Genomic DNA, 27,913 nt, shown 5'->3' with positions numbered 1-27,913 from the left:
AGTTACTTTTCCTTTACAAGGTAAAACATTTTCAAATCTTTTAACAGCCTATACAAATCTTTAACTGTTTTGAATTTGGCTACAACGCATATGTAATTTGTAAGAAGGTTATTTTTAAGCCGGAAAAGCTTGTTAGAAGTGATTAATATAATTTAAATCTTAATTAAACTTATTTCACCAAAAATATTAATAATATGCATAATTAAAATTCATGTTGTGTCTTCTAATTATTACACAATACCGTCATTTGTTTTATTTATAGTAATATATAGCCCCTTTGACAGTATGCTTTGGTTTAGCTCCGTGATGAAAGGTGACAGTGTAATGACAAGCAATGTGCATTTTAAATCGGTGTGTGTGGAAACAGACAGTGCAGGAGTTAGCTCACAGACTGAGAGCACGTGGTTTAACTGTATGCTGACAAAGACTAAGGTATTTGTTTATTATAAACATACTTTCAGAGAAATATAACACTAAGAACAACGATTTTGTTAATGATTTTCAGTTAATTAAGGGATAATAAGAAAAAACAGAACTTGTCCATTATAAAAATTATGCAGAGTTATATATTTCTTATATCATAGTATATATGCCCGTAAGCTGTTGTCTTCGGTTACAGTTATTCAGATCGTTTGTAACTGAGATCTATTCCGTTTTGTTCGTCCAGTTTTATCGGTGGTTAATTAACAGATTTGTTAACATTTTTCCCCAAATTTAGCTTTAAAACTGTAAGTCAATAAATTTAATTGTTTAATCATAATCATATTCCATATAAATTCATTTCGTTGTTCTAACTTGGTTATCATCTAAATTCAAAGGAAGCTTTCACCTAATTTTCAAAACATAACTTCTAGATTAAGATTTAAAATGCATAAACAGTATATTTCCTGGGACACTCTGAACTGCTTTTTCATAATGGAAATCATCTAGATAAAAAGAAAAAACTGCTAAAACCTAGAACATGCAGATTGTTGCATTTGATGTTAGCTCAAGTACAGTTAAAGTGTCACGTAATATTAGGTTTACCTTTTTGTGCTTTTTTAATGGATTCTTCATTCATTAATTCTTTCGTTTATTTTAAGCTGTTGAAATGAACCTTTTTTTATAATGTACGCTTTCATTCATAAAGTTGTGATAATGACATTGTCGTAAATCTAAATGTTTACAAACATGAACAAAGGTGAAACATATCTACGTTTTCCGAAACGTATCACGACTTTGTTTTTAATATTATTTATAAGCGTTAATTGTTTTTAAAGATCCACTTAATTTAAGGCATCACAGTTTGAAATAAAAATTAGAAATCATTGTACAATTTATAATTAGAGATTTGAGATAAGAATGTCTAACATTTAAACGAAAATGTTATTGTCCACGAGGGCATCACCAGTCCAGTAGTCACTACTTTGGTGTTGTAATGAAGATCAATTATATGTTCATTTTTATAACTGTTCTGTTATAAAACTTTGAATTATTCGACAATCTCGGGATTTTCTTATCCCAAGAATAGATTATCTTAGCCGTATTTGGCACAACTTTTTGAAATTTTTGGGTCCTCAATGCTCCTCAACTTTGTACTTGTTTGGCTTTCCAACTATTTTGAACTGAGCGTCACTGATGAGTCTATATGCAGACGAAACGCGCGTCTGGCGTATTGAATTATAATCCTGGTAACTATTTATTCCTATAAAGTTTCTTAAACTTGCGTTAGATAGATTTAGAAATTATAAATAAACTGACCAAATGTTGACCTTAAATTAATGTTAATTTTCTATCCTGTTGTTTACGTTCCTTTTAATCATAAGTATCCTCACGTATGCAGGTTGCATACATTCTATGCGTTTTAACATTCTCGAAACGGGTCAAGCGCTTTGTTTGTTTCAAATTTATAGTGTTATTTTCATTTCAATTTCAACCTAGAATATTGATTGCTGTAACGATATTGTATGTTGAACCTACGCACTTCACTGCTAGAGAGCTAGATTGATGTCATTACATTTGGAAGACACAAAGTCAGTTAGAAATTATGAAATGACAATTTTTCTGGGGCGGAACTGTAAACGGCATATCATAATCTAAAAAGGGACAATTTGCCTTGTATTTATTTGACAATGGCAATTGTCTTTAAAAAAGAAAGTTAAATCTTAAAATTCGTAGTTTTACAGACTAATATGTGTACTTCAGAATGTTCGAACAAAAATGGTGAAACTGCTTAAAAATATTCTGCCGTGTAGATAGATTTGCCAACCAAATTGAGTTGTCCAAACGTTATTGGTATGAAATGTTCAACCAAAGCAAATGTCACTAGACATTTATTTTAAAATTGTCTTTTCCGACAATAATATATGTATTCATAACTGATAATATGAATCATTTGATAAAAGATGTTTTTAGTGTACCAGTCAGGAATATTGCAGTTGTTATCAAAAAGTCCGATTCTCTGTATTTTGGTGTTTGTTTTTGTTGCAATTCAGTGTTTTTGTTATTCCGTTGTTTGACTTTTCTAGTTGATGTTTTTCACTAAGTTTTAGTTTGTGATCCTAATTTGTTTTCGCTTAATGGACTATGGAATAGCGGTATACTACTGTTGCCTTTATTTATGTATTTAGACTATCCAACAGGATTTACTAAAATTACATAAATACCGCTCCCCCAAGGAAAATTCAAACACGGAAAGTTCCTTAAGAAGTGGCAAAAACAATAAACACATGAAACGAATGGTACAGTCATTTCCTTATGTGGAAAATTCTGATTTTTTTCAAAACTGTTTTAAGAAACAATTCCAAATATTTGTAAGTAACTTGCAACTTATTTTTGCTGAGTATCTTTTGATAAGGCCCGAACCACACACTTTTGATTTGGGATCAAGAAATAGTGCAAACATGCTATAATTTTAAAAGCAATAACACTGTTTCATGTTTAATTCATCATCTTAAACATATAATATAATTGACCACGTAAAACTGTATTATATAAATTGGTTGAACAAGAGAGTAGCAGCATGCATACATCTACGGAATTAACTAATGTTGCACATAATACCTATACTTTGATGCGTACAGTAAAGTTAATTGTTTAAGTGTGAAAAGTTCAGCTATTGAGTGTTCACTTTTACAAAGTTACATACAGGTTTCTATATTGGCAGGAATTCACTAATCCTACTTTAGTGTGACATTGTAAGAAAAAAATAAAAATCATTATAAGCTTCTAAATTTTTTACAAATTATTGCTACAAATGGTGTCCTTCTATTTGTAACCAAAAAAATAATTTTTAAACTTGTGTCAGTTTGGAACCAAAGCAAATAATGAATTTGGAGCATGTAACATGGACACTTTTTCCAAATTGAGATTAATGATTCCTTAACTTATTCAACATTCAATATCATATATATTGATCACAAACCATGTCTATCATCAAAACTCTAAAATGTATATTTTCATTTCTTTCAGAAATTTTGTGAAAACAAGTTTCCTCTACTTTTCTGTCAATGTTACATGCAATGTTTAAGAGATAAATACAGTAAGAATCATTTTCTTTCTGAACATGTAAAGGCTCTTTTTTATTGTGTTACCCTCACATTAAAAAATTGTAATAATATTTTTGCAATTATCTCATTTCTGTCATAAAATAGTGACTTAAATGTTGCATGTAACGTGGACACAAAAAATATGAATAATGAACCATGCCAGAATTGACCTTAAAAGATATAAAAAGCCTCCAAACAACCATCTGAATGTAAATTATACAATTATACTGCCACATCTCATATATGATATTATTTAAATAGTGGTTAATACCAAAACCATTCACCTAAATTTCAGACAGCAGACATATTTTTTAACTATACCAGAAGTTATGCTTGTTCATGGTGGTACACTATGGAAGGCTAAATTAAAAGATATTCAAATGTCAAAATAACCAGAAAAATAAAATTAAGACCAAAGATAGATCAATTGATGAAGGAGTCGTCCAAAATTTCCACAACATGAAACATTTTTATATCAGTAAGTAAGCAACCCGTTTTTTTATGCACAGGGATGAGATTGATAAGAAGACAACCACACAACCATCAGCATCCACAAGTTTCTCCCTCAATAACTAATACTGACAAAGTAAGGGTACAAAATGATTCATGTGACACAGTTACACTTAAAACTAATAGTATGAAAAACCAAGACAAAATATGGACAAATCTACGAGAGGTTGATACAGCTGCATTTATTGAGAATCTTATTTTCAATCGTTTACATAACTTCTATAAAGAACAATTTGGGTTACATCTTTGAGGTTGTTGTCTGATAGACATATTACCCCATATCTCGTTTTTTTTCTGCTGGTTATTTTTCTGCTGGTTAATCTTGCATTTATGATAACTTTTTAAGGGTTAAACAATAAATTTTATTTCAAACATTCAAAACAAGTTTCTTGTTTTCTGTCTCCAACATCTTCAACTATCTATCTGAAAAAAGAAAAAAAGAAAACAACAATTAATCTACCCTCAATCAGAACCAAAATCCATGCATAGATTATAAAATTTACAATAATATAGAAACTCTCAAATATCTTGTTTCGATTTTTCAATGCCATTTCATCTTGAAAACTTGTTACCTAAACTACAGGACAGGCTGAAAGGGATATCACTGGCTGACAGGGACATCCCCATCTGACTGGCTGACAGGGACATCACCATCTGACTGGCTGACAGGAACATCACCATATGACTGACTGACAGGAACATCACCAACTGACTGACTAATATGAACATCACCATCTGCTAGGCTGACTAGGGCATCACCATCTGTTGGCTGACAGGGACATTACCCTCTGACTGGCTTACAAGAACATCACAGACTGACTGACTGACAGGAACATCACCAACTAACTGATTGACTGATATGTACATCACCATCTTCCAGGCTGACAGGGACATCACCATCTGTCTGGCTGCCAGGGACATCACCATCTGACTGGTTGACAGGGACAGTATCTTTTTGCAGCATCTTCCTAAGAGTTTTCTTCATGACATTTATTGCTGATCATCTTTTTCTTTCTTAGGTTTATATTGCCTGTAGATTTTTTTTATTAAAAAATGCATGTAAATTTTCAAGACTGACACCAATTTTGTTGTCAATGAAGAAAATACACTTCTAAAAAGAATATCTATATTTAGAAATAAAGATGAAGTTTGATGGTGGTAAAACAAGTTAAATTATCAATAATCTCTTTATAGAGCAAAGGAGTTAGTAAATGTTATCAGTTCTGTTCATGCGTGTAACATTGACAGAAAGTAAAAGGTTGTATGTCAATGTTACATACATGAAGACCAGAAGATGAAAGTGGTGTGCTTAATAGTCAACTTTGGAGAAATAATATAATTGCTGCCCAGTAATATCTAATTAATCATTTAGGTTATAAAATGTTATATAAATGTCTGACTTTAAGGAAGTAATACCTTTGCATGTAACATAAAAAAATCTTGACACAAATATTGTTGTCAATGTTACTAACTAGTGTTAAAAGACAAATTAAACAGGAAAACATGAAAACGCTTTAATTTTGTAAAATAAAAATAAGATAATAGCTCCATATGGCAGTAAGTTTTGTTTACGCATGTAACACTGGCCTGAACATGTAAAAGTCTAAATAATAGACTCTGTCAATGTTGCATACACAATTTCTTAATGAAAAAAAAGTTTAATTTGGGTTTACTTTATACATTATTTTTTAAAATAAGTATCATAATAATAACTTTGAATATTAAAAATTAGATTAACTGTTGATTTCAACACAGTAAAATCTTCTCATGTAACACAAAAAAGACCTGATACAAAAATCGTAGTCCATGTTACTCATAAAGTTATCATAGGAGCATCAAAGAAATTGTGTGATGAATATATTTCAGATGTTAGTCATTTATAAACTCAGATAAACTCATTTCAAAGCTCATAACAGCGGTTTGGAAATCAATGCTTTTAAAACATTATAATTCTGGGTTATGTATGTAACATTGACAGGAACACCAACAAATGATGAGGAAAAATTGCTAGTCAAACAGGAAAAAAATAAACACAAATAATTAAAACTCATTTATTTCTTTAATATCATTTTAATGAAGCAAATTTAAATTTCAACAAGATTTTATTGATTGAATAATTGTATGCACATTTATTAGGTTGTAGCATGTAACCTGGACGCAGAAGATGTGTCAATGTTACATGCCTTTAAACGATAAGAATTACAAGTAAATATTGTAAAGTCTAGAAATCAAAAAAGATCAACAATTTCTCTGTTAAGAATTCAGCATAAAGTTACATTTGATTTAATATTATGCACTGGCCAATTATGCTTTAAGTGTAATAAAGTAATATTGTTTTTATTCTGGTGTCAATGTTACATTTTATGTTTTCAAATTAAGTGGCCAGTTATCTTTATAATGCTGAGAATGAATACAAGTACTAGTTAATCAAATTGGCAATTAATCTGTGATATTTCATGTAAAAAATTAGATTGATAAGGCAAACCGTACAAAAAAAAAGCTTTTGCATGTATCATAGACACCTTTCCTTGGTGAATATGTTCGTGTCAATGTTATGTACAGAAATCTCTCCAGCAATAAAATGAATATCGTAAGGTTCAAACCTGTTTAAATAAAAGATAAACTTATATTTTTTGACAAAATTGCAAAGCAAGTCACACATCATTATCAAAGAACCTAATTTACACAAAAAGTGCATGTAACACTTCATTATGAGGTCAAATTAACCTGGTCCCACTCTCTTATCATCTGCTTGATCACTGGTAGGTGCCTAGTGTGAAAGATGACAAAGCCACATTTTAATGTAATTGTCATTGGGTTGAAATGTGAAAAAAATAATTAGGTTAATGCTTACTATAAAAAGTATACAACTGTTATAAAAAGATGAGTATTATTGGGCAGTATTGACACGAAAATGAAATAAATTTTCTTACCTTCTATATTTTTCAAACTTCAGTTGATTGATAAAAATCATGAAATCCAAATTGTAACCATTGTTGACACCTTTCAAAATTTGCCATGCTGGACCAATAACTTGTTTCCAAAGCTAATCAGCTAATGAAAAGGTGCATGTAACATTTGTTGACGGGAAAAGTTACATGCACTTGTCCATTTTCAAACGTATTTTATTTGCAGCAATAATCAGATTCTGTACAAAATGGGGTTTCTAAATGATAGACCGATCATTTTGCAGTTGATTTTCAACTATTATAGTAGAACAATTCTTCAGGCATATTCTAAATATGACTAGGGGTTTTGCCACTGCAGAAATGTCACACTTTTTGTCTACAGTTTTCAACTGCCAGCACATAACAAGTGCTGATTTTTTGTTGATTTTTTTAATTGGATCCATTTTTTTTGCATGTGGCAATAAAGACTAACCCACTTTGATATTTAAACAATGTTTATTCTCCATATTTGCATGATTTCTTTATTTTTTAATTGGATAAACACTATTGACCCTAAAATTTCACTAGCGAATTCCTGCCCATTTTTCCACATGATGAGAAAATGTTATTTGGTCACGTAAATTATTTCTTTCAAGAATACAGTTAAACGCCAATCAATCCATTCACTGTGTTTGGTATTAAAATTATTATGGGAAACTTCGTTATGTTTAATCTAAAATAGAAAGGAACGTTACGCCGTAGGTCAAACGTCTATATTTTAGACCAAGTAAATTATGCATAATTGTAGTTAACGTTTCATCAGCAGTTTACCATTTAGAGTTTGAGTAAATCGGTTAAAAAAAGCAGGCTTACAAGATGCGGACATGGGGGCAATACTACATACATAAATCAGCTACAGTAATCAAATTGTATATTAAAAGAACGTTCCTTTTTTCTATTTTAGATAAAGTAAAATTATTGAGCAATTTGGTTTTGATTTAGGTTGTGAGATATTATGCTCTTCTGCATTAGGGTAAATTGTAAAAAGTAGTTATAATATAAGTAAGCGTAAGGGTTAACAATAGAGCTTGGGTACGGGTAGGGGGTTAAGGTTTAAGGTTAATTTTATGGCTTAGATAAGTGTTACTGTTACGGTATGGATAGGTTCAATATACACGTAAGACTAGGGTGAGGTTTAAAGGTTAAAGTTAGAGTTACGTTGAGATGTTAGGGTAAGGAATACAGTAAAGGGATGGGTTAGGGATTGGGTAAAGGTACAATGTTAGAGATACCGGTATGGGATAGGAATAAGGTTAGGGTTATTGGATCGGTACAAGGTTAGGGTTACGGGATAGGTATAAGGTAAGGGTTCAATGTAAGGGTTCAAGGTTAGGGTTCAAGCTTTGGGGTTAAGGTAAGGGTTCAAAGCAGGCTCAAGTTTAGAATAAAGATTACAAGAGGGACGAAAGATACCAGAGGGACAGTCAAACTCATAAATCGAAAATAAACTGAAAACGCCATGGCTAAAAATGAAAAAGACAAACAGACAAAAATAGTACACATGACATAACATAGAAAACTAAAGAATAAGCAACTCGAACCCCACCAAAACCTAAGGGTGATCTCAAGTGCATCGGAAAGGTAAGCAGATTCTGCTCCACATGTTGCACCGCTAAATAGTCTAATTCGGTTGGTCACATTTATGAAAGGGAGGGGAATTGTAGTTACGACGTAAGTAACATATCCAATATCATTTGTGAAACGGTTATTCCATCGACCAACTTGTGATGGCGTCGGTAAAATTTACGAAGGAATGATTTCAACTTCACCATTTTGAAGTAATGGTCAAGGTCAGTGGTAAGCGGTTGTGATTTAATTAGGTTCACGGTTCGAGAGTAAATTGTTTTGAAACATGAAACGAATTGATATATGAAGTGGTCGATATTTGTTACGTCGAACTGTATAATTTTTGTGGATACGATAATTTTACTGTTGCCAAATGATTGTTAAACATATGACAAATTGATACAACGAATACTAAATATTTGTTCTGTTGACTTGATAACCTGTAGTCTTGTTGACCAGTCGACCAATCGTTTAGTCGATCAGCCGATCTTACGCCAAGTCGACTTGTTAACCTGCTGATGTGTAGACGGCAATGAAAATTTGAGCGATAAAAAACGTTTCAACGCCTGTGTATAAGTCATTTACGCTCCAAATTTTAGGACGCACAAACTTAAAGCATGTTTTATTTGTAAAATCAAAAGGCCCGGTCATAAAACTTTTTAAATGCATTATTAACAAGTCATTTGGTTTTAAGTTTAAATCATAGGCTTCTATAATAAATTGAAAATTCCTCGTTATACTGAAATGAATCATTATTCAAATTTCGAATTTTAAGGTTAGTCACACAATGAACTTATCATTATTATGGAAGAGTTTATTGGTAAGTATAGATCAACTCATGACTACAATACCATAAAATAGTAAGAACCAGTCGAATAACTCGGATGTTAAGTCAAGTAACATAAATATTTTAAAAACTAACTCTTTTTCTTACTTTTTATAAAATGTTTTTTAGTTTATATAAAAGAATGGTGAAATATACCGAATGGACATCACTCGGAATTGCACTCAAACATTCTATTTCACAAACTAGGTAATTAAATTAATTCTGGGCCATAAATAACCTATAATGTCTGGGCTCGAATGTCCTATGCCCAATGTAGACTAGTTTACTTTTTAACAGATTACATGTTGACCTGTAAACAATTTCACCTGCTATCATGTCACCTAGTTAACCTGTTGATCGACAGCGTCACTAATGACTTGTCTACCTGAAGTTCTGTAAACCAGTTTATCTGGTCAATGCTATGGCCTGTCGACCTATTGACCTGTCGACCTATTCACCTGTCGACTTTCTTATATACTGTTTTATAAGTAATCTAGATGACCTGTTGAACCTGTTCTCCCTCGTAATTTTAAACGTAAAAGCGAGTTGTTGGTTTTTTTTTAAGTTACGTTTAAGCGCAGTGATTTGTGTTACGATTATCAATATATAAAATTTTGTCGGAATTACATAAACGTATGCTGCATATTATTATGCGTTATTTACCTTTCCAAAGGTTTCCATGTGTCGCACATCCACTGTTAAATGTGTTTACTTTGAATCCGAGCGTTACTATTAGTCAAATACCCATTTAAACTTTTTTCTCCGTTTAATATTTTAATTCATGGTTCACCTTTATCCATGAAATACACAAAAATAAGTATACCACGAATAACAATAAATTTCATCGTTTCCATATATCGAACATCCATTGTTTGATACGTTATCTGCTAATCTCCAGGTTTTCAAATGTCAAACACCCCTTTTGAAATGCATTCATTGTCAATTCCAACGTTTCCATTAGTCGAACATTCATTGTTTAAAACGTTTTATCTCACCTATTTTGACTCATGACGTTATGGTTGATTAAATGCCGTCATATGGTATCTCTCTATTGATCCGATTGGGGTCAGGAGATTACATACGCGGTTCATGACGTCAGGTTTACTATTAATGGTGATGTCATCTTTTGAAGTTACTCTATTTCATTGTTAACCGTTCTTCAAAACGCGACAAGCAAAGTCCCATGTGCTATAAATTCGTTTTATTGTTCACTATCACCGCAAAGTGTAAGTAAACCAGAGTAGATTCGGCTTTCGACCTCATGCTAAATCGACTTAACTTACCCTCTATGGATCTCTTTGGGGTCCGTAGTAAACCATTTGACTTGAAGTCTGTCAATTCCCAGGTTTTTTAGTCAATTATTCATTGTTTACCAGTCCAAATGATTTCGGTACGCCTTTGAATGTTTCACGGTGATTGCATTATATTTTGAAATGACGAATTGACATAAATGAAAAGTCAAACAGTCTTATTGTATGACTATAATGACATTATATATTTAACATTGCCATTAAAGTGCGAGGTTTGGCATGCCACAAAAACAGATTCAACCCACTATGTTTCCTTTAAAAATGCCCTGTACCAAGTCAGGAATATGGCCATTGTTATATTATAGTTCGTTTCTGCGTGTGTTACATTTTAACGTTGTGTTTCCGTTGTGTCGTTTGGTTTCTCTTATTTTTGAGTGTGAATTCACATTACTATAAGACGTGTCACGGTACTTATCTATCCCAAATTCATGTATTTGGTTTTGATGGTCTATTTGTTATTCTCATAGGATTTTGTCTAATGCTTAGTCCGTTTCTGTGTGTGTTACATTTTAATGTTGTGTCGTTGTTCCCCTCTTATATTCAATGCGTTTCCCTCAGTTTTAGTTTGTGACCCCGATTTTGTTTTATGTCCATGGATTTATGAGTTTTGAACAGCGGTATACTACTGTTGCCTTTATTTATGAACATATGATAAATATTCAATAGTATATTCGTAATTATTGTAGTAGTATGTGTATTTGATATTAACTTACTCATTAAAAAGATGTTACTCAACATAAGACAAACGAACATATACATACATAAATGATATTTTATATCAGAATATAATATATTATATTATACATCAAATTCATAACAACATCTTAATGGTATCCTTGACTTAATGTTACCGCAAATTGGTAAACGAGTTTTACTATGGCGAACAATGCATAAAGTATGTAAATATAAATAATATACATAATGATAAATTAAAAAAAAAACATATATGTTAAAGTCGTGTTAGGGTGACATGTTTATGTTTACTTTAATTTATATACCAATTAAGATTGAAATTAAACAAAGACAATTATGAAAAGTTTATAGCAAAGTAAATAGCTAGTAAACACGTTGTATGTATTAAGTTTACAGACACAGATAGGACAACCATGTACAGATCAGAGTAAGATAAATCCGTCTCCAGGAAGAGCTCACAAATTCATATCCCATTTCATATATGAAAAATCACCTTCTGACATGATGCAAACTAAATGTACTTGGGTGGTACTTCGAATTTCAAAGAAAATTATGTACTATGCATTAAGAACGTAACTATAGAAACGTCGGTTTTTATACATTCAGATACTAGTATATAGTAAAATACACATTTCTAAATAAGGTCTATAAAAATAGGCATTTGTCGACGATCCGTCCACCGAATGTTTGATTTCGTTAGCATTTTTATTTTCATAATATGAAAACATCAACTGGTCAGATTTGCATTTAGCTAACAAAAGATTGCGTTATGTACGAAAAATCAATCCGGTGACCACCTTATATTTTTATAACATTTAATCGGAAGAATGTAGATACCATAATGTATGTGGACGATTTTTCGAATATCACATATATTTTACGTAAATTATATAAATTTAGAAACTTATTTTGGGTTCAATATCTTTTCATCGATTATGTTTGAAGAGTTAGAATAGCTTACCATTTATAATAGAATTTTAATATTTTATGGCAGTGATGATATATAAGTGTCTGAATAATCTAGTAGCACCTGAATATTTATCTGAACTATTTTCAAGCTGTACAACTGTTATTAAATATGCATTAAGATCATCTACCCAAAACAATATATTTGTTAAACGATGTGAAACTAATTAAAGTATTCTGGAAGCTTTTTGTTGAATTCTTCGCCATAATAAAACATTTGAAAGAAAGTAAGCGTGTAAATAAGGCAATCTGTCTATCTCATCTCTTAACGACACAAGAAGAGAACTTTTTGTAGTTAAAATGCTATAACTTTACTGTAGTAATACTTTTTCATGTCAGTGGTATTGGTCTATCTGTACTATACATGTATTCTTGTACACATGCAGTGTAATAGCATTGTGTTTTGTTTATCTTTGTGTAAAAATATCATGTAGATGTATAAGGCCATTGCGTGGATTAACTGTATTGTTATCTGTGTTACCTTCTGAAAATAAAGAATGTAATATTATTATTAGTATCTGCATTCGTTTATCGTGTTTGCAGACATGGTTAAATTGATGTAAAAGCTCTAAAATAAATCATTTAAAATAATACAAATCTGTGTGCAATAACGTTCTTATTTAACTTGATTATGATATTTAAACAATTTAACCACCTTTTTTGGTCGTTTAAATTTGTCTGAGAGAAGATGAATTTAATGTGTTTTTTTAATAACATCTTTATTTGTTACTTTTGATAATACCAGTACCAACGCACTGGTAAAAGAGAAAAAGATCATACACTGTCAGCTGTAACGACTTGGTTATAAATCAAAGTTAACCTTTATTATAGAAGCCATAACACTTTTATATACACTTTATGAAATATGTCACATAAGTATCTATAATATTTAATTTCAAACTTAATTGAAAGATGATTTTTTCCCTGTTTGATTTAAGGCGGGATAATTTCTATGAATCAGAATATCTAAGTTGTGTTTCGATTTTTGTGAATCTGAATTGTCTTTCGTTTATTGAAAACTTTTTCAAAGTGATTGTGTACAGGAAAATACACGTTACTTGTAAGCGTTTCTGCTCAGTATTGAATAATTTGATAGAATCTTCTATTTAACCATTTAATTACAGTGATAACACTTTAATACTATTTTCTATTCACTTTCTTAGAATTCGACATCATTACTGTGTTATGACTCATAAACCTTCAGTCTTTTTTTCAAATGTTATCTATTAAATTTACTTTCCCACTACATGCGTCACTAGCCTAAGTTGAAGAAATGTTTTCCTTAAAAGTTTATTTTCCTTTTACATTTCAGATAAAATGAACAACCTCGGGATTGCACTCATCTTTATTGTTTATGTTCAGTATGCGTATAGCGCCACAATAAAATGTACTGTAAACTGTGATAAAGCTAACTCTGGATCAAGTCCCGCTGCAAGCTTCCCTTCCGGTAGTTTGATGTCTGCTCCGGTAATAGATGGCCCTTCAGACTTTGTTGGATCAAACGGACCTCCAGCTGGACCTCCTATAGATACCGGGCCTAGATATAAGGAGGTTCGCAAAACACCAAAGAGAGGTTTCGCTCCACTTCCTCCTCACATTCAAGCTTGTATTGATGGCAAAGGTGGAAAGAACTGTCATCGATATGCAAGATTGAACACGGACGCAAACAGAAGGAGATTCCTCATTAAAAATCGATCAAATTCAAGAAAAACTAAAATCCGATTTATACAGAAAGAGGAGGATAGATCAAAATCATCAGCTAAACAAGGCCAAATGTCTTCAAAACAACTGAAAGAAAATGCTGAAACCTCAATTTCAGATAACGTGAATTCTCTTGTAAATTCATTAGTTAAAGCATTAGATACGGGTAAAGACGTCAAACTTTCTGTCAAAAGCGGTAAACGTACCACAAAAGACGATAAAAGTTCTAAAAGTGAAAGTAACATTTCATCTAGACAGTCCAGCTCAAGTACCGCTGTTGTATCTTTCTCGCCGTCAAAAACGTCATCAAGTGATAAGTCAAGTAAACATTCACAAGATGAACGATCGCGCGATTCAGACAAACTGAAAATATCAATGTTTTCAGGTAAAAAAAGGGAAAGAAATGGTTCTGATTCAGTAACGATATCTGGAAATTTGCCGTCAGCATCAAAGACACAGGCTAGTATCGCTAGAAAAGGGTTGTCTAAAAATATATCTGGCTCTTCTAGGAGTGGATCATCAACAACACAAACGCTATCTGGTTCTGAACGGGCATCTTCTCCGTCTAGAATAACATCCACGGCGGGAAGAGCTTCGTCGTTGTCTGGAATGACAGCTACCACACGAAGAGCACCATCGTTTTCTGGAATGAAATCCGCTGGAGGAAGAACATCATCGTTGTCTGGAATGACAGCTACCACACGAAGAGCACCATCGTTTTCTGGAATGACAACCGCTGAAGGAAGAGCTTCATCTGTTTCTGGATTGAAATCTGCTGCAGGAAGAGCTTCATCTGTTTCTGGATTGAAATCTGCTACAGGAAGAGCTCCATCTGTATCTGGATTGAAACCTGCTGCAGGAAGAGCTTCATCTGTGTCTGGATTGAAATCTGCTACAGGAAGAGCTTCATCTTTGTCTGGATTGAAATCTGCTGCAGGAAGAGCTTCATCTGTTTCTGGAATAAAATCTGCTAAAGGAAGAGCACCATCGGTGTCAGGAATGACATCCGCTCCAGGAAGAGCTCCTTTGGTGTCAGGAATGACATCCGCTCCAGGGAGAGCTTTATCGATGTCAGGAATTACATCTGCTGCAGGAAGAGTTCCATCGGTGTCTAGAACGACATCCGTTGCAGGAAAAACTTCATCTGTATCTGGATTGAAATCTGCTGCAGGAAGAACTTCATCTGTGTCTGGATTGAAATCTGCTACAGGAAGAGCTTCATCTTTGTCTGGATTGAAATCTGCTGCAGGAAGAGCTTCATCTGTTTCTGGGTTGAAATCTGCTACAGGAAGAGCTTCATCTGTTTCTGGATTAAAATCTGCTACAGGAAGAGCACCATCGGTGTCAGGAATGACATCCGCTCCAGGAAGAGCTCCTTCGGTGTCAGGAATGACATCCGCTCCAGGGAGAGCTTTATCGATGTCAGGAATTACATCTGCTGCAGGAAGAGTTCCATCGGTGTCTAGAACGACATCCGTTGCAGGAAAAGCTTCATCGGTGTCTGAAATGACATCCACCGCAGGAAGCGCTCCATCGGTGTCTGGAATGACACCCGCTGCAGGAAGAGCTTCGTCATTGTCTGGAATGACATCACCTGTAGGAGGAGCTTCGTCTAGATCTGGAATGTCTTCTGTAAGTGCAGATTCACCAAATTCTAAATATGTGTCCGATCAAAGCTCTGGCTCTGGATTACGTCTTAATAAAATGTCGATGAATTTGGTTCCTAGAGGTAATACAAATATAGACAAAAGTTCAGTAGGTAAATTCCAATCTGCAATATCTGATATACAAACATATGTTGACAAACATAATGAAGATGGTTCTAAAGGAATGAATCAAGACGACTCAAAAGGGTTCAATCAAGACAAAAATAAAATACAGAAGCTTGAATTCGAACATAAACAAAATGAAGTATCAGTGCAAGATCCACACGATAAACAAACAATGCAGAAAATAGAAATTGAAATAAAACAGGTGGAAGTTTCAAAATCAGACGAACAAAAATCCACTGGAAGGAATAAATTTGGAGAAGAAGATGGTTCTAAAGGACAAAATCAGGATGGTTCACAAGGAAAAAATCAGGACGGTTCACAAGGAATAAATCAGGATCAAGATAAAACAAAAAGTTCATGGGTTATCATTGGACATAGCACAAACACAGGCGGTGCATCACAAAAATTAGATATGTCGCCAAGTTCAGCTACTGGATCACCTCAACCCAAACAGCCTTCAGTGGGTATAAATATAGATGCCGGTATGAAAGATGTCGACCCTAATATTAGAAATACAGCTATCAATCTTCAACTTAGAAACCAACAAACCTTAGCCAATCAAATTAAATCACAAAGACATTCGCAAAGCTTCAGAAATGCCGCTGTTAACCTTCAACTTAAAAACCAGCAAACACTAGCCAACCAAATGAGATTACCTAGGCCTTTGAAAAGGCTTTCACGGCCTTCAAAACCAACTAAATCCATATCTATACCAGTCCAAGGAACTGCTTCATCATCGGCTCATACTACTGCTGCATCTACGAACAGGGAAATACTAGCAGCGCTAAATTCGGCAGCCAGGGCCCAGTCAATAAAGCAATATAAACCGCTTATACAACAACCTTTAGTCTCGGAAGTAGATACAAAACGACCACGGCCCGCATTTCTAGATGATATTTCCGGTACATCTCCTAAAGAATGGAACATACTGAAGCCTTCCCTACCATCAAAATCGCTTACCCAGCATGGTGCGCCAGGAACAGGTCTACAAGGGTGCTCTTGTGCTCAGGCAACTCTAAAAACACCAAAGCCCCAAGTAAGTGTTTACATTGAATATGATTTTAAAGGATGAAGGGTAAAAGTAAATGATACAACAATTTAAGAACAAAAAATCAAAATAAATCATCTTATCATGAGATTAATTTACAATTTAGTATAACAGACAGATGTCTATTATTTCAAAGTTCTCAATCACTACAAGTCTTTAGATAAAAACAGAAATAATCAAAGTTCTCCGACAAAGAAAAGTCATTAAAGTATGGCAGAACACAACAGCTGACGTGGTTCCTGATTTAGATCAAGTATCATTTAGTTATTACACGGTATTTCGACATCTTCTTTAATTTTTATTGCATTCTGATTGAGAAAAAAATATGTATTTGCTGCAATCATAACTTTAAGGTTACAATCGCCTACAATTTTGTGATATTGATCTTCAGATGTACAGAATACACAAAAAAGCACGAAATAAAGCATAATATCGTGACAAAGTCAAACTGCAATTTAGTTTTCATTCTGTTCTGTTAACACGTCACTCAAAATAAATGATCCTCAAGCAGAACAAAGCAGGTGGTCCCAAACAATTTCCATATAATTAAAACAACAATGTTTTAAACAATAATATATCATTTTCAAAAAACAATTCGGAATTCAAAGCAAGTTTTATTTATCTTCATTTTATACATTTATGAATCTATCAAACACGTGTTAATTGACAATAATATTTACATAGAATCTTAAGCGATATGTGGATGAACCTAAACGGATTTTAGAAGCATTCAAAAATAATAAATGATCCTTATTATATATCGATCCAAAATACCTCCAATTTGTAGTTTTTGTAATTGATACAGCATTATATTTCCTGTATGTCAATTTAAAGATGAGGTCTAGCTGTATATAGTTAAAAAGAAGTGTTTGAAATTATCGGTTCTCATGTCTTTTACTTTATACGATTCTTTACAGTAAAAAACGCCTGAACGAATAACACAACATGTAAAGCATTATTCCGAGTTAATTATGTCTTGCAAGTGCTAAGAACAATTGTCACCTAACAATATAAAATACTTACATATATGTAGAATAACTAGAGTTTAATTATTAAGCTAATTAATGCTTAATATAACCCAGTGATTCACTCGTTTATATTCATATATTCCATAGTCAATTTAAAACAATAAAAACGAATAATTACTCAAATGCTACGTCATAGACTGCAAGCTATTTAATATCAATGGAATAAAACTCTTTTCTTGATTAAGTACAAAGAAAGCACCAGAAAAGCATTGTTTTAATAAATAAACTATAAACAGAAATTTACAAAATGATAAATATTTTTTGTAAGAGGCATGTAAGCCTGCAAAAAAAACTTTAAAAGATTTAAATTGGTTAAGTTTGATTTCTCGTTTCCGTGGGAAAATAATCTTTCTACAAATAAAAACTTAAGACAACATGATTTCCTTTCGATAAAAGTAGTTATTGTTTACCATATAAGAAATATGGGTTATATATCAACGAGTCACGTCAACAACAAAAAAAAAACACTAAAACAGCAGGTAATTTTTTGTTTTAATATAAAAAGATGATATTTACACCTAAAAACATGAATTTTGAGGTTAATTAACCTTGCGTTTCACTCAACTGTTTGCTACAAATAAATTCTGTACAGTTTTAGATTGCAACTCATTTCTTCTTTTCAGTTGATACAGGCTACGGCAAAATTAGCGATTGTTGGGGATAGAAATGTTCTTATAGCAAAAATGCCTAGAGCTAAAATTGTAGATGCAGATGGAATGGGGGATTTTCACTTAGAATTTCCTAACTTAATAATACAGCCTACACTTACTGAAAAAATTGCGTCACCATCTGAATTATTCGGTATGAACATGAACACGGGAACAGGCTCGACTGACGACTCGGATATATTGGTTGTTGCATTGTTACCTAAAGGATCGAAACTGGGTTCCAAAATGTTTAAAAATTCAAAGAAAGATTTACAATTCAATAACCTATTTGATGCAGACATAGGTACACAGGTTAGCGAAATAAGTGTAAATACACCATCAGATACGAACTTAGGTAAACAGGTTAGCGATTTAAGTGTAAATAAACCATCATATACGAACTTAGTTAAACAGGTTAGCGGTTTAACTGTTAATAAACCATCATATACGAACTTAATTAAACAGGTTAGCGATATAACTATAAATAAACCATCTGATGATACGAACATAGGAACACAGGTTAACGATGTATCTATAAATAAGCCATCCGATACAAACAAAGATGCAAAGATTACCGTTGATACTAGTAAGGATGATGGGAAATTAAAAATCAAGGTTCAAGCTGAAAATGTAAAAGACTCGACGATTTCTACTATAAAGGACAACTTATCAAAGATAAAATCAGACAAAATAAGTGTTGATACAAGCAAAGATGATGGGAAGCTTGAAATTAAAATCAAAGCCGATTCGGAAAAGACTGATGCTAATGCCAATATCAATGTTGTAAAAACAGCTCAAAGCAATATAAACAAGGACCATTCAAACTTAAAATTAGCAAATGTTCAAAATGTGAAAGCATTAGGTGGTCAAATCAAATCTGAAAAATACTCAAACTCTGTCGCTTCCAATTTCTTAACCAAGAAGGAGTCTACAGATTCAATATCAACTCCAGGAAAACAAAATATTATTTTGTCAGAGGCTAAGGTTCTTCCCGCCAAACTTGTTACTCAAATCAAGATTGAAAAGAGCAATGATGACGGAAAGTTAAAGAACAAAATAAAAACAGATACAGGACGTGATGACAACAAGGCTATAACTGCCATATCAACTCAAGGAAAACAAGCTGTTATTTTGTCCGAGGCTAAGGGTCTGCATGCTAAACCTGTTACTCAAATCAAGATTGAAAAGAGCAATGATGACGGAAAGTTAAAGTACAAAATAAAAACAGATACAGGACGTGATGACAACAAGGCTATAACTGCCATTTCAACTCAAGGAAAACAAGCTGCTATTGTGTCCGAGGCTAAGGTACTTCCCGCTAAACCTGTTACTCAGATCAATATTGAAAAGAGCAAAGATGACGGAAAGTTAAAATATAAAATAAAAACTGAAACAGGATATGGTGATAACAAAGCAAAAACTAATATAAAACTGACAATAGATAAATACGGTCGAGTATTACCAGATATTGAGGTTAAAAAGCAGTTTAGGGATAGATCTGTGTCTGTAGACAGATCATCCTTTGTTCATTCTGGTAAACATGCTAAATCGAACCAGATAACTGTAGCCGGGAAACATACTGATAGATCTAGTAAACGTGAAGAAGATATTGACAATACATACACAATAATACAGGGAAAAGGAACTACGTTATCGACTGGTACCGCATCAGTAAATATAGGTTCAGACTCAGCAAAAACCACAAAGATAGCAGAAGCTGTAAAAGCACTCACAGCCCTACAAAAATTACAGGCAAAAAATCAAGCTTTAGCAGCAGGAAGTATAAGGTCAAAACCAACATTGCCTGATACAACATATAAAATACCTGTCAATGGTGGAAGTCTCAATACATTATCAGAAAAATTATCAAAACAAATAAAACTAAAATTGAAAACTGACGATGTGGACGTTTTATCTAGAAAGAGACTGCTATCTGCAGTTTTAGCCAAACAACCATCACTTACAAAGGTTGCTTCTTCAGCGACTGTAGCAGCAGCGGCTTCTCCCAACTTAGAAGGTGAGTAAATATGCGTATCTTTTTTTAATATATATATATAATTACATTAAATGTATATTTCATTATGATACTTTATTCTGATTGGCTAACTGCACATCACGTGTTTTTCCAATTGCATTACTCAATAAAACTTTTCATTCATGATAACACGTGGTCCCACAATAAAGTGCACAGGTGAATTAAATAAAACAATTATAAAATTCGTGTTTTCATGATCATAGCTAAAAAATGTAATTATAAGTATTGAATGCTTCTTTTTGTAACTTCATAGGGTTGTAAAAGCGTTGACCGTGCTCACATTTTTAGAATGAAGGGCTTCCGCGCTTCATACAAAATGTACTTCGGTCAACGCTTTTACACCCAAATGAAGTTACAAAAAGAAGCATTCAATTCTTAAATAGCTATTGATAAGTCAAAAAGGGGCATGGAGGGTAGGGTTAAATTATCACGATTATGAAACGATTCGCTAACTTACAAAATGTTAAGCTTTCTGACAAATGTATACCTTTATTTCAATTACAATACCATTTCAAGAAAGGCAAATGCTTTCAAATGTTTTAAACTTTCAACCTCTGTACTGACTTTTCCATAAATCGTTTAAATTATATCATATAATGTTATAGTTCTGGTATCAATATTACAATATCACATATTTTGGATAGTTTTGTAATATGTAAATATTGTTTCTTCTTGTCTATTTTAGCTTTGTGCTTGCTATATCTGGGAGCATTCATCGACTCTATTGGATACGCACCGTTCCCTGGAAAATGTAATAAATTGGTACAATGTTTCTATCTTGGTGGAAAACTTCAAACTGTTGCCAGAGATTGTCCTGCTGGTATGTTCTGGGACCAGAAGCAACTGCTGTGTAGACCACCAGATGATGTTATATGTCTAGAAGGTAATGTATTGAATGTAATGTTTTGTCTTCGCCATCTTTTTTTTAATTTGAAATGCATGATAGTTTGGTAGGGTTTTTTTTTTCTCGCGGAAGAACAAAGTTGATTTGAAACACAATTCAAATGTTATAACTCTTTTTGTTAGCTTTGTAAAAAAAAAACATTTTCGTATTCATTAAAAAATGGTAAACACGTGCATAAATTGTAGCGACAGCTGTATTTGAATTGTGCTGGGGATCAAGGAGGACATGTCTCCGGTTGTTGCTGTCCATGAAATGCTATAAAATTTGCTAAAAAATTGGGGATTTTTTTTAATTTTTTTTTAAATTGTGTTTGTACACGTTAAAATGTTAAACACTTGGTAAATTACATCGCATGGATAGAAAATGACTGCCGTTTAAAATGTATTAATGTTTCATCTAGGATCGTAATTAGTTGATGTCATGAACTATGCTCGTATTAACATAGATATGCATTATATATGTTAAAATAAGTGTAAAGAATGACATGACAGAAGTATTTCTTTAATAAAAAAAAAATGTCACATTATTGCCAGTTATAAATTACTCTATCATACAGTTGAATTGATATTGACAGTGACAGTTCTAACATATTTATCGGCAGCACTAATACATGTAATACGAATATAGAAATGTGTAGGCTCCTAGGCGCAAATCTTAAAACTGCAGGCCATAATGATTCATTCAATTTGATTATAAAACTTTTATGGTTCGATTTCTTGTACGGCTTTTGAATTTTAATTGCCAAGCGATATAGAATAAATTGCAGGATTTCAATGGTAATTTCCCCCTTTAGTGTTATTCGTCTGGGTGATTTGTTGTAAATACATCTAGATTAGTCATTTACCCAAATCTAGCTTCGTATTTTCAAAACACTTCAAACATATCCGCTATATGGGACGTTGAACTGTAGTAAAGATGAAGAATGGGGAAAAATCTGGAATTTGAAATAAATACTATAAATCAGAAAGGCAAATTAAGTCAAAATATTGATAGGTTATGGAACCCCTTTTCAAGATATTTGAATTTTAAAAATGGAGGGAAAATACCGACTCGGACAATCTTATATTTAGCATTGGCTATATTTTGAGTTTACAATCGTATGAAAAGTAATCTAGAATTTGCTTTCATGTTGGCATATGACATAATATGAGTTATTGATGTCCTATATAAAAACATAAGTTATATCGGGCAAAATATTTTACTCCATATCGTAGGGAAAAAACAAATGAGTCCTAATATCATGACTAAACCATTAACAAGCATCCATCATAATCATTTCCTTTAATAATGTCAGTTCTTTGATATTTAAGCCTTTTTAATGCAGCTGGGAAAGATCTTTATATAAAAGCTTGATATTATATTTAATTTGTATAATTAAATTATTTTACATTTAAATCATAAATACTGAAAGTCTTAAAGTTCTTATATCATTAAACGATGGTGACTTCGAAGCGTGCTCCCTTTTATTGTTAGATCTTAACATTGTCAAATAAAGTTGGCATTTGCTACGTCTCTTTATTAAAATGTTGGAGCACAGTAACTTGTACCTTGTTTAGCAAGCACGTACATGATCATAGTGGAATTATTTTTTTCTGACATGAAGAAGGGTAACACATACATCATATCGTCTTTCATATGCATGTTATATTAACCGCTGAAAATTGAAAATCTACCAATAAAAAATTCAATGTTCAACTACATGTATAATGAAATTACAAAATAAACATAAATTAATAATATTCGTTTCAGACCAGTGTTTGATTCATGGAACAAATCATTATAGAAGAGATGGAGGGTGTAATTGTTTCTACAAATGTGTAGAAGGGATATCAGTACCTTCTTGTTGTCCAAAAGGTTATCGCTATGACGACGATAAAGAATGTGTTCGAGCATCAGGCAGGGATTTGTGTGACGACGAGTGTGAAACTCCTAGCATTTTAACAAGACAGCTTACTCAAACATGTAAATGGATTATCGTTACTAATATTATATTTTATAAACTGGTAGGCGGAATGAGAAACAAGATATATAGTTTATGTTTAAATTTATTCCCATATTCTATATTGTTGAGTTTTCTATGGTAACGTGTTCGTACGTCCTTTTCCAATATAGAACATCAGTAGTTTTGTGATAATACGGTGTAATTGAAAGCCATAACTTTACATTTTCACTTTAATGTTGGCAGAATTTGAACATCAAATTTTGAACATCAAATTATACAACTGACACTGAAATCATTTTCAATATACATCAACTGCTAAATCAAAGACATTTGTTATAGTAGGATAAATTGAATAATCACTACATTAAATACTTACTAGTCGAACATTTTCTTGTCTTGTCTTGCTTTATTTTTTCTTTTCATCGTACTCTCATGCAATTATCCCTTAAAATGTGTCTTGTATTGCAAATCAAACTTCTTATATGTGAAACAATTTCTCTATATTCCAATATTTAACAGCTTGCCCAAGCTTGCCAGATCCAATGAACAGATATGGTTACCTTGCTCCGCAGTATGGCGGACTCAGGATTCGAGCTTGCCCATCCGGTACTATTTACAGTGAGAATCAATGCAGGTGTAAATCAAACATGAATGGAAATGGAGGATTAAGAGGAAGCGCTAGAAAACAATTTAGACGTAAGTTACAATACCAAAATTTCAGACCACGTGTTTGCTTTATGTCATAATGAAATATTATGTCAATTTCAGAAAAATATCAAATGTCTTGTATTTAGCTTAAGTAGTAGGGAAGATCGAGGTTTACCAACCCTATCGACAGCTTTGCGCCAAATGCAAGATGTTAACATTTTTTCAGTAGCAATTTTTTTGTGATTAGGAAACATTTCGTTGAGTTGCTTCACCATATCGCTCATATGGTCCTTAGAGGATATTTTTGCGGCCATAAATAAAGAAACGTATCAAACGGACCATTAGAGCTACAGATCGTAAGCTTACCGAATACTGTACTATGAAACTAAACAGTCGCCACATTCACCTAATAAAAGTTCATATAAACAGGTGTTCTAACTTGAAGCCAAATAAGGAACGTAACACATGTACATCTTTCATTCAGAAGAATAAAAGTTTTGTATACTTTGATCTAGTCGTTTATTTACCGTTTTGCCTATACCAATCAAGCTATTAGAGCCTTTTATATACACTGCTTTTCTTTGTATTTCGACGTATTTTGGTGGGGTTTTTTTTCTATATACTAGTACATCTGATTTCAAATAAATATATATTCACCTCATTATTTTTCTTATATAACTATGTCAGTTCATCACTATAAGGTATGATGTATATTATCTTTCAGATTGTAGTGCAGAATTTAAGATTAATTTTGACGACGGTTTTAAAGATATTTCGAAAGGTGGATTAGCCTTTGATTACAGTCATATATCCCTACGCCGTGGTAAAGGTCTTTTCGTTGGCAATAGTAAATTGTATATTTGGGGCTTCCAAAGCCGATACCTTGGAAAAACATTTGCAATTAGAATGAAAGTCAAGATCAACCGTGGAGCTGGCAAATACAGACCAGAACCAATCATTTCTAACTGTGGACCCAATGGCGATCCCAGTGTTGAAATTGTTGTTCATCGAGGAAAAGTCATTTTCAAGGCTAAAACATCTGATAATCCAGAGGCTGTATTTATCACCGAAGATTATGATGTAAGTGTGTAAATCTATCGTTATATCATTATTTCCTATATTAAGGTCGTAGAATCGTAAAAGAATTGTATGTATAAAATTGGTTCTTCATTTCGTGCCTTAAACCTAAATGAAAACTAGGTACAATACAAATAGAAAATGCAGAAATTAAAAACTCTGATATCAAATACTTTAAAAAAAAGTTGCTGGAAGTTCGAGAACCCACAACAAGATTAATTTCTATTCCAACTAAAGATGTCAATCTGAATATCATAATCACTTTATTAAATTATTAACATGTTATTTCCATGAAGGAACTTAAATGGTAAAATATGTATCAGAAGACATTTATAAGATGAAAATACATTTGTTTACAGGATGACAAATGGACAGATTTAACCTATTATTATGATGGCAATCATTTTGGTGGAAGTTGTAATGGTAGACCATTCAGACAAAGAACTGGAGGTAGGTTTTTTTCACATCGTTTGAGTTGTAACTAAAAGAGATATGACTTCACTTTCCCTTGTCTGTGAATATGGAATGAACAGATACAGTTAAGACAAAAACGTATGTTCCGCATACAGTTGTGTATAATACAAAGGGCAAACTTAAAATGCCAAGCCCTTTTACAGTACCAACATAGATTTTAACCATTGACCACCATTTACAAAATCTTAATCTACTTATAATAGCTTCAATCCTCAACAGCATGGCAGCATTTCACAAAGTCACAATTTTCTTTTTATTGAAAGTCACAATTTCTGATAATACGAAAAAGTGAAGTTATAAAGAAATGACATAGTCTTCAACCATGGACAACGGTAACAAAAACTTCCAAAGAAACAATACAATTTTACAACCAAGGACAATAATCTGAGTTAAAAACACGTATTAAAATAAGGAAAAGCACTTTTCTATTTATTATATTTTTTAACTAAAACATTTCTGCCTGAACGAATAACTTTTTATCTGACATTTTGTCGGTTGGACAGTGAGAGTTTTGGATACATATTGATAGTAAGGGTATCCCATTTATTTGTGAAATGACAACAACTTATTTTCTTCTGTGTTTAAAGATCTAAAATGTTTTAACTGAGAATAATCAATCATTTTATCAATACAGGTAATTTAGAAATCCGTGATAACCCCATGACCATAGGTTTGTGTACTGGACAAAATGGTTTCCATGGAGAAATAGACGAGGTAAATATAAATCATTTATGACATAAAACACAATAAGAATACACATGAGATGAAATTCGCAAACATCCAGCTGATCAAAGTCTCTAAGATATGCTGAGCTATTGTTATTTAGTGAATTTGTTCATGCATCAAAAACAAATTCGGTTACCATATGATTATTTCATATCATTCGTAAGAAAATTATATATCAATAACATTTAAATTCTATATAAAATTGTATGGCTTGGTTTTGGGAATTCTCTCATATTTCGACAATTTTGACAATGTTTTCCATCAATTTTACGTGCATCCTATATTAGTCTTCTTCTATATTTTTTTTTAAATAATTCAAGTATATTTCAGAAAACAAAAGATAAATCATAATTCATTTCGATATTAGATTAAAGTTTAACCTTCTGAAGTTGTATGCAAAAAAAATGTTAAATGACCAATGTATATAGTCTACCTTGACCTTCACCTCTTATAGGATTCAGAATAAAAACGGGAATTGTGTCAGAGGCAACAACCCAACCAAAAAACAGAAAAAAGCTCAATGCTACCAATGGGTTATTAACTAGCCTTAACAATAATATACACTAGTGCAGCCATATTAAACTCATTAACATATAGATGAACCATTTTTTAATTCCAAACAAGACTAACAACGGCTAGAGCTTCAAGACTTGGGACAGATGCAAACATTCGGCGGGATCAAACATGTATTGTGATATATCAACCCTCCCCTATATTTCTAGCCATTGTAGAAAAAAAACCACGACAATGCGCACAGTAAAACTAATCATGTGTTGTTAATTATATCGAATTTAAATAAAGTTTTCGTATCGTAATTCCTCCTTTTAATGTGAGCTTACTTCGAGACTACAAATAAACCGCTCTGAAACCTTCAACATAATGTATTCATTTACCATGACAAATACACCTGCAAGTGCCCATGAAGATACTGAAGCAAACATAAAATCTCCAAAACAAAAACAAAATTATGTGGAGTACATATTTATCTTCACAAAAACTGTAACTTCTGGCTACAAGAATTTTAAGAAATCTATATAAACTCATCAAAGATACACGGATTAAAGTTTGTATTTACGCCAGACGCGCATTTCGTCTACAAAAGAGTCATCAGTGACGCTCGAATCCAAAAAAGTTTAGAAAAAAAAAGAAAGAAAAAAAGGCTAAATAAAGTACGAAGTTGAAGAGCATTCAATAAACTAAATGGTGCTCTAACATTTTTTAATTGTATTGAAATCATGATCCGTAACTTATATGTGTTGTCATTTCTTGTTTCAGTTGGAGATTTATACAGCCTGCATACCAAAGGACATGGCATAACGTTGAGAAAGGACCATTGTATCTGCTTTGTTTAATGTCTTTACTTTTTCTTTATCTTTTTATAATTTGTAAATGAAATACACAAAAAAAAACACAAAAAAGAAATTTAGTTTCAAAAATATATTACTGTTAAAAGTAAGATCAATAATAAAAAATAATAAAAGCTACAAAATAAAACTTGTGTTGAGTACAATTTAATTTCTTCATTAAAACCCCAACTCTGAGAATATAATATATATAAGTGTGTG

At 32.5% G+C, this 27,913-nt stretch overlaps 2 protein-coding genes across 4 annotated transcripts in view; one reads left to right on the top strand and one right to left on the bottom strand.

Annotated features, from left to right (window-relative positions):
• Window positions 1–27,913, bottom strand: part of LOC139484982 (FHF complex subunit HOOK-interacting protein 1B-like) — a 626,211-nt gene that overhangs the window by 460,430 nt on the left and 137,868 nt on the right. The gene's annotated exons all lie outside the window — the stretch shown is intronic.
• On the top strand, window positions 310–27,842 carry LOC139484973 (streptococcal hemagglutinin-like). The gene is made up of 10 exons (XM_071269040.1): window positions 310–432; window positions 13,659–16,855; window positions 18,519–20,559; window positions 21,263–21,460; window positions 23,231–23,443; window positions 23,943–24,119; window positions 24,796–25,151; window positions 25,508–25,598; window positions 26,257–26,336; window positions 27,624–27,842. The coding sequence occupies exons 2-10, from the start codon at window positions 13,664–13,666 to the stop codon at window positions 27,663–27,665; spliced, it is 6,390 nt and encodes a 2,129-aa protein (XP_071125141.1). The 5' UTR covers window positions 310–432; window positions 13,659–13,663; the 3' UTR covers window positions 27,666–27,842.

Source organism: Mytilus edulis, chromosome 8 (assembly GCF_963676685.1).
Source record: "Mytilus edulis chromosome 8, xbMytEdul2.2, whole genome shotgun sequence".
NCBI classification, from domain to species: Eukaryota; Metazoa; Mollusca; class Bivalvia; order Mytilida; family Mytilidae; genus Mytilus; species Mytilus edulis.
The sequence above is the reverse complement of the archived record's forward strand: the minus strand, read 5'-3'. Positions and strand labels throughout refer to the sequence as shown.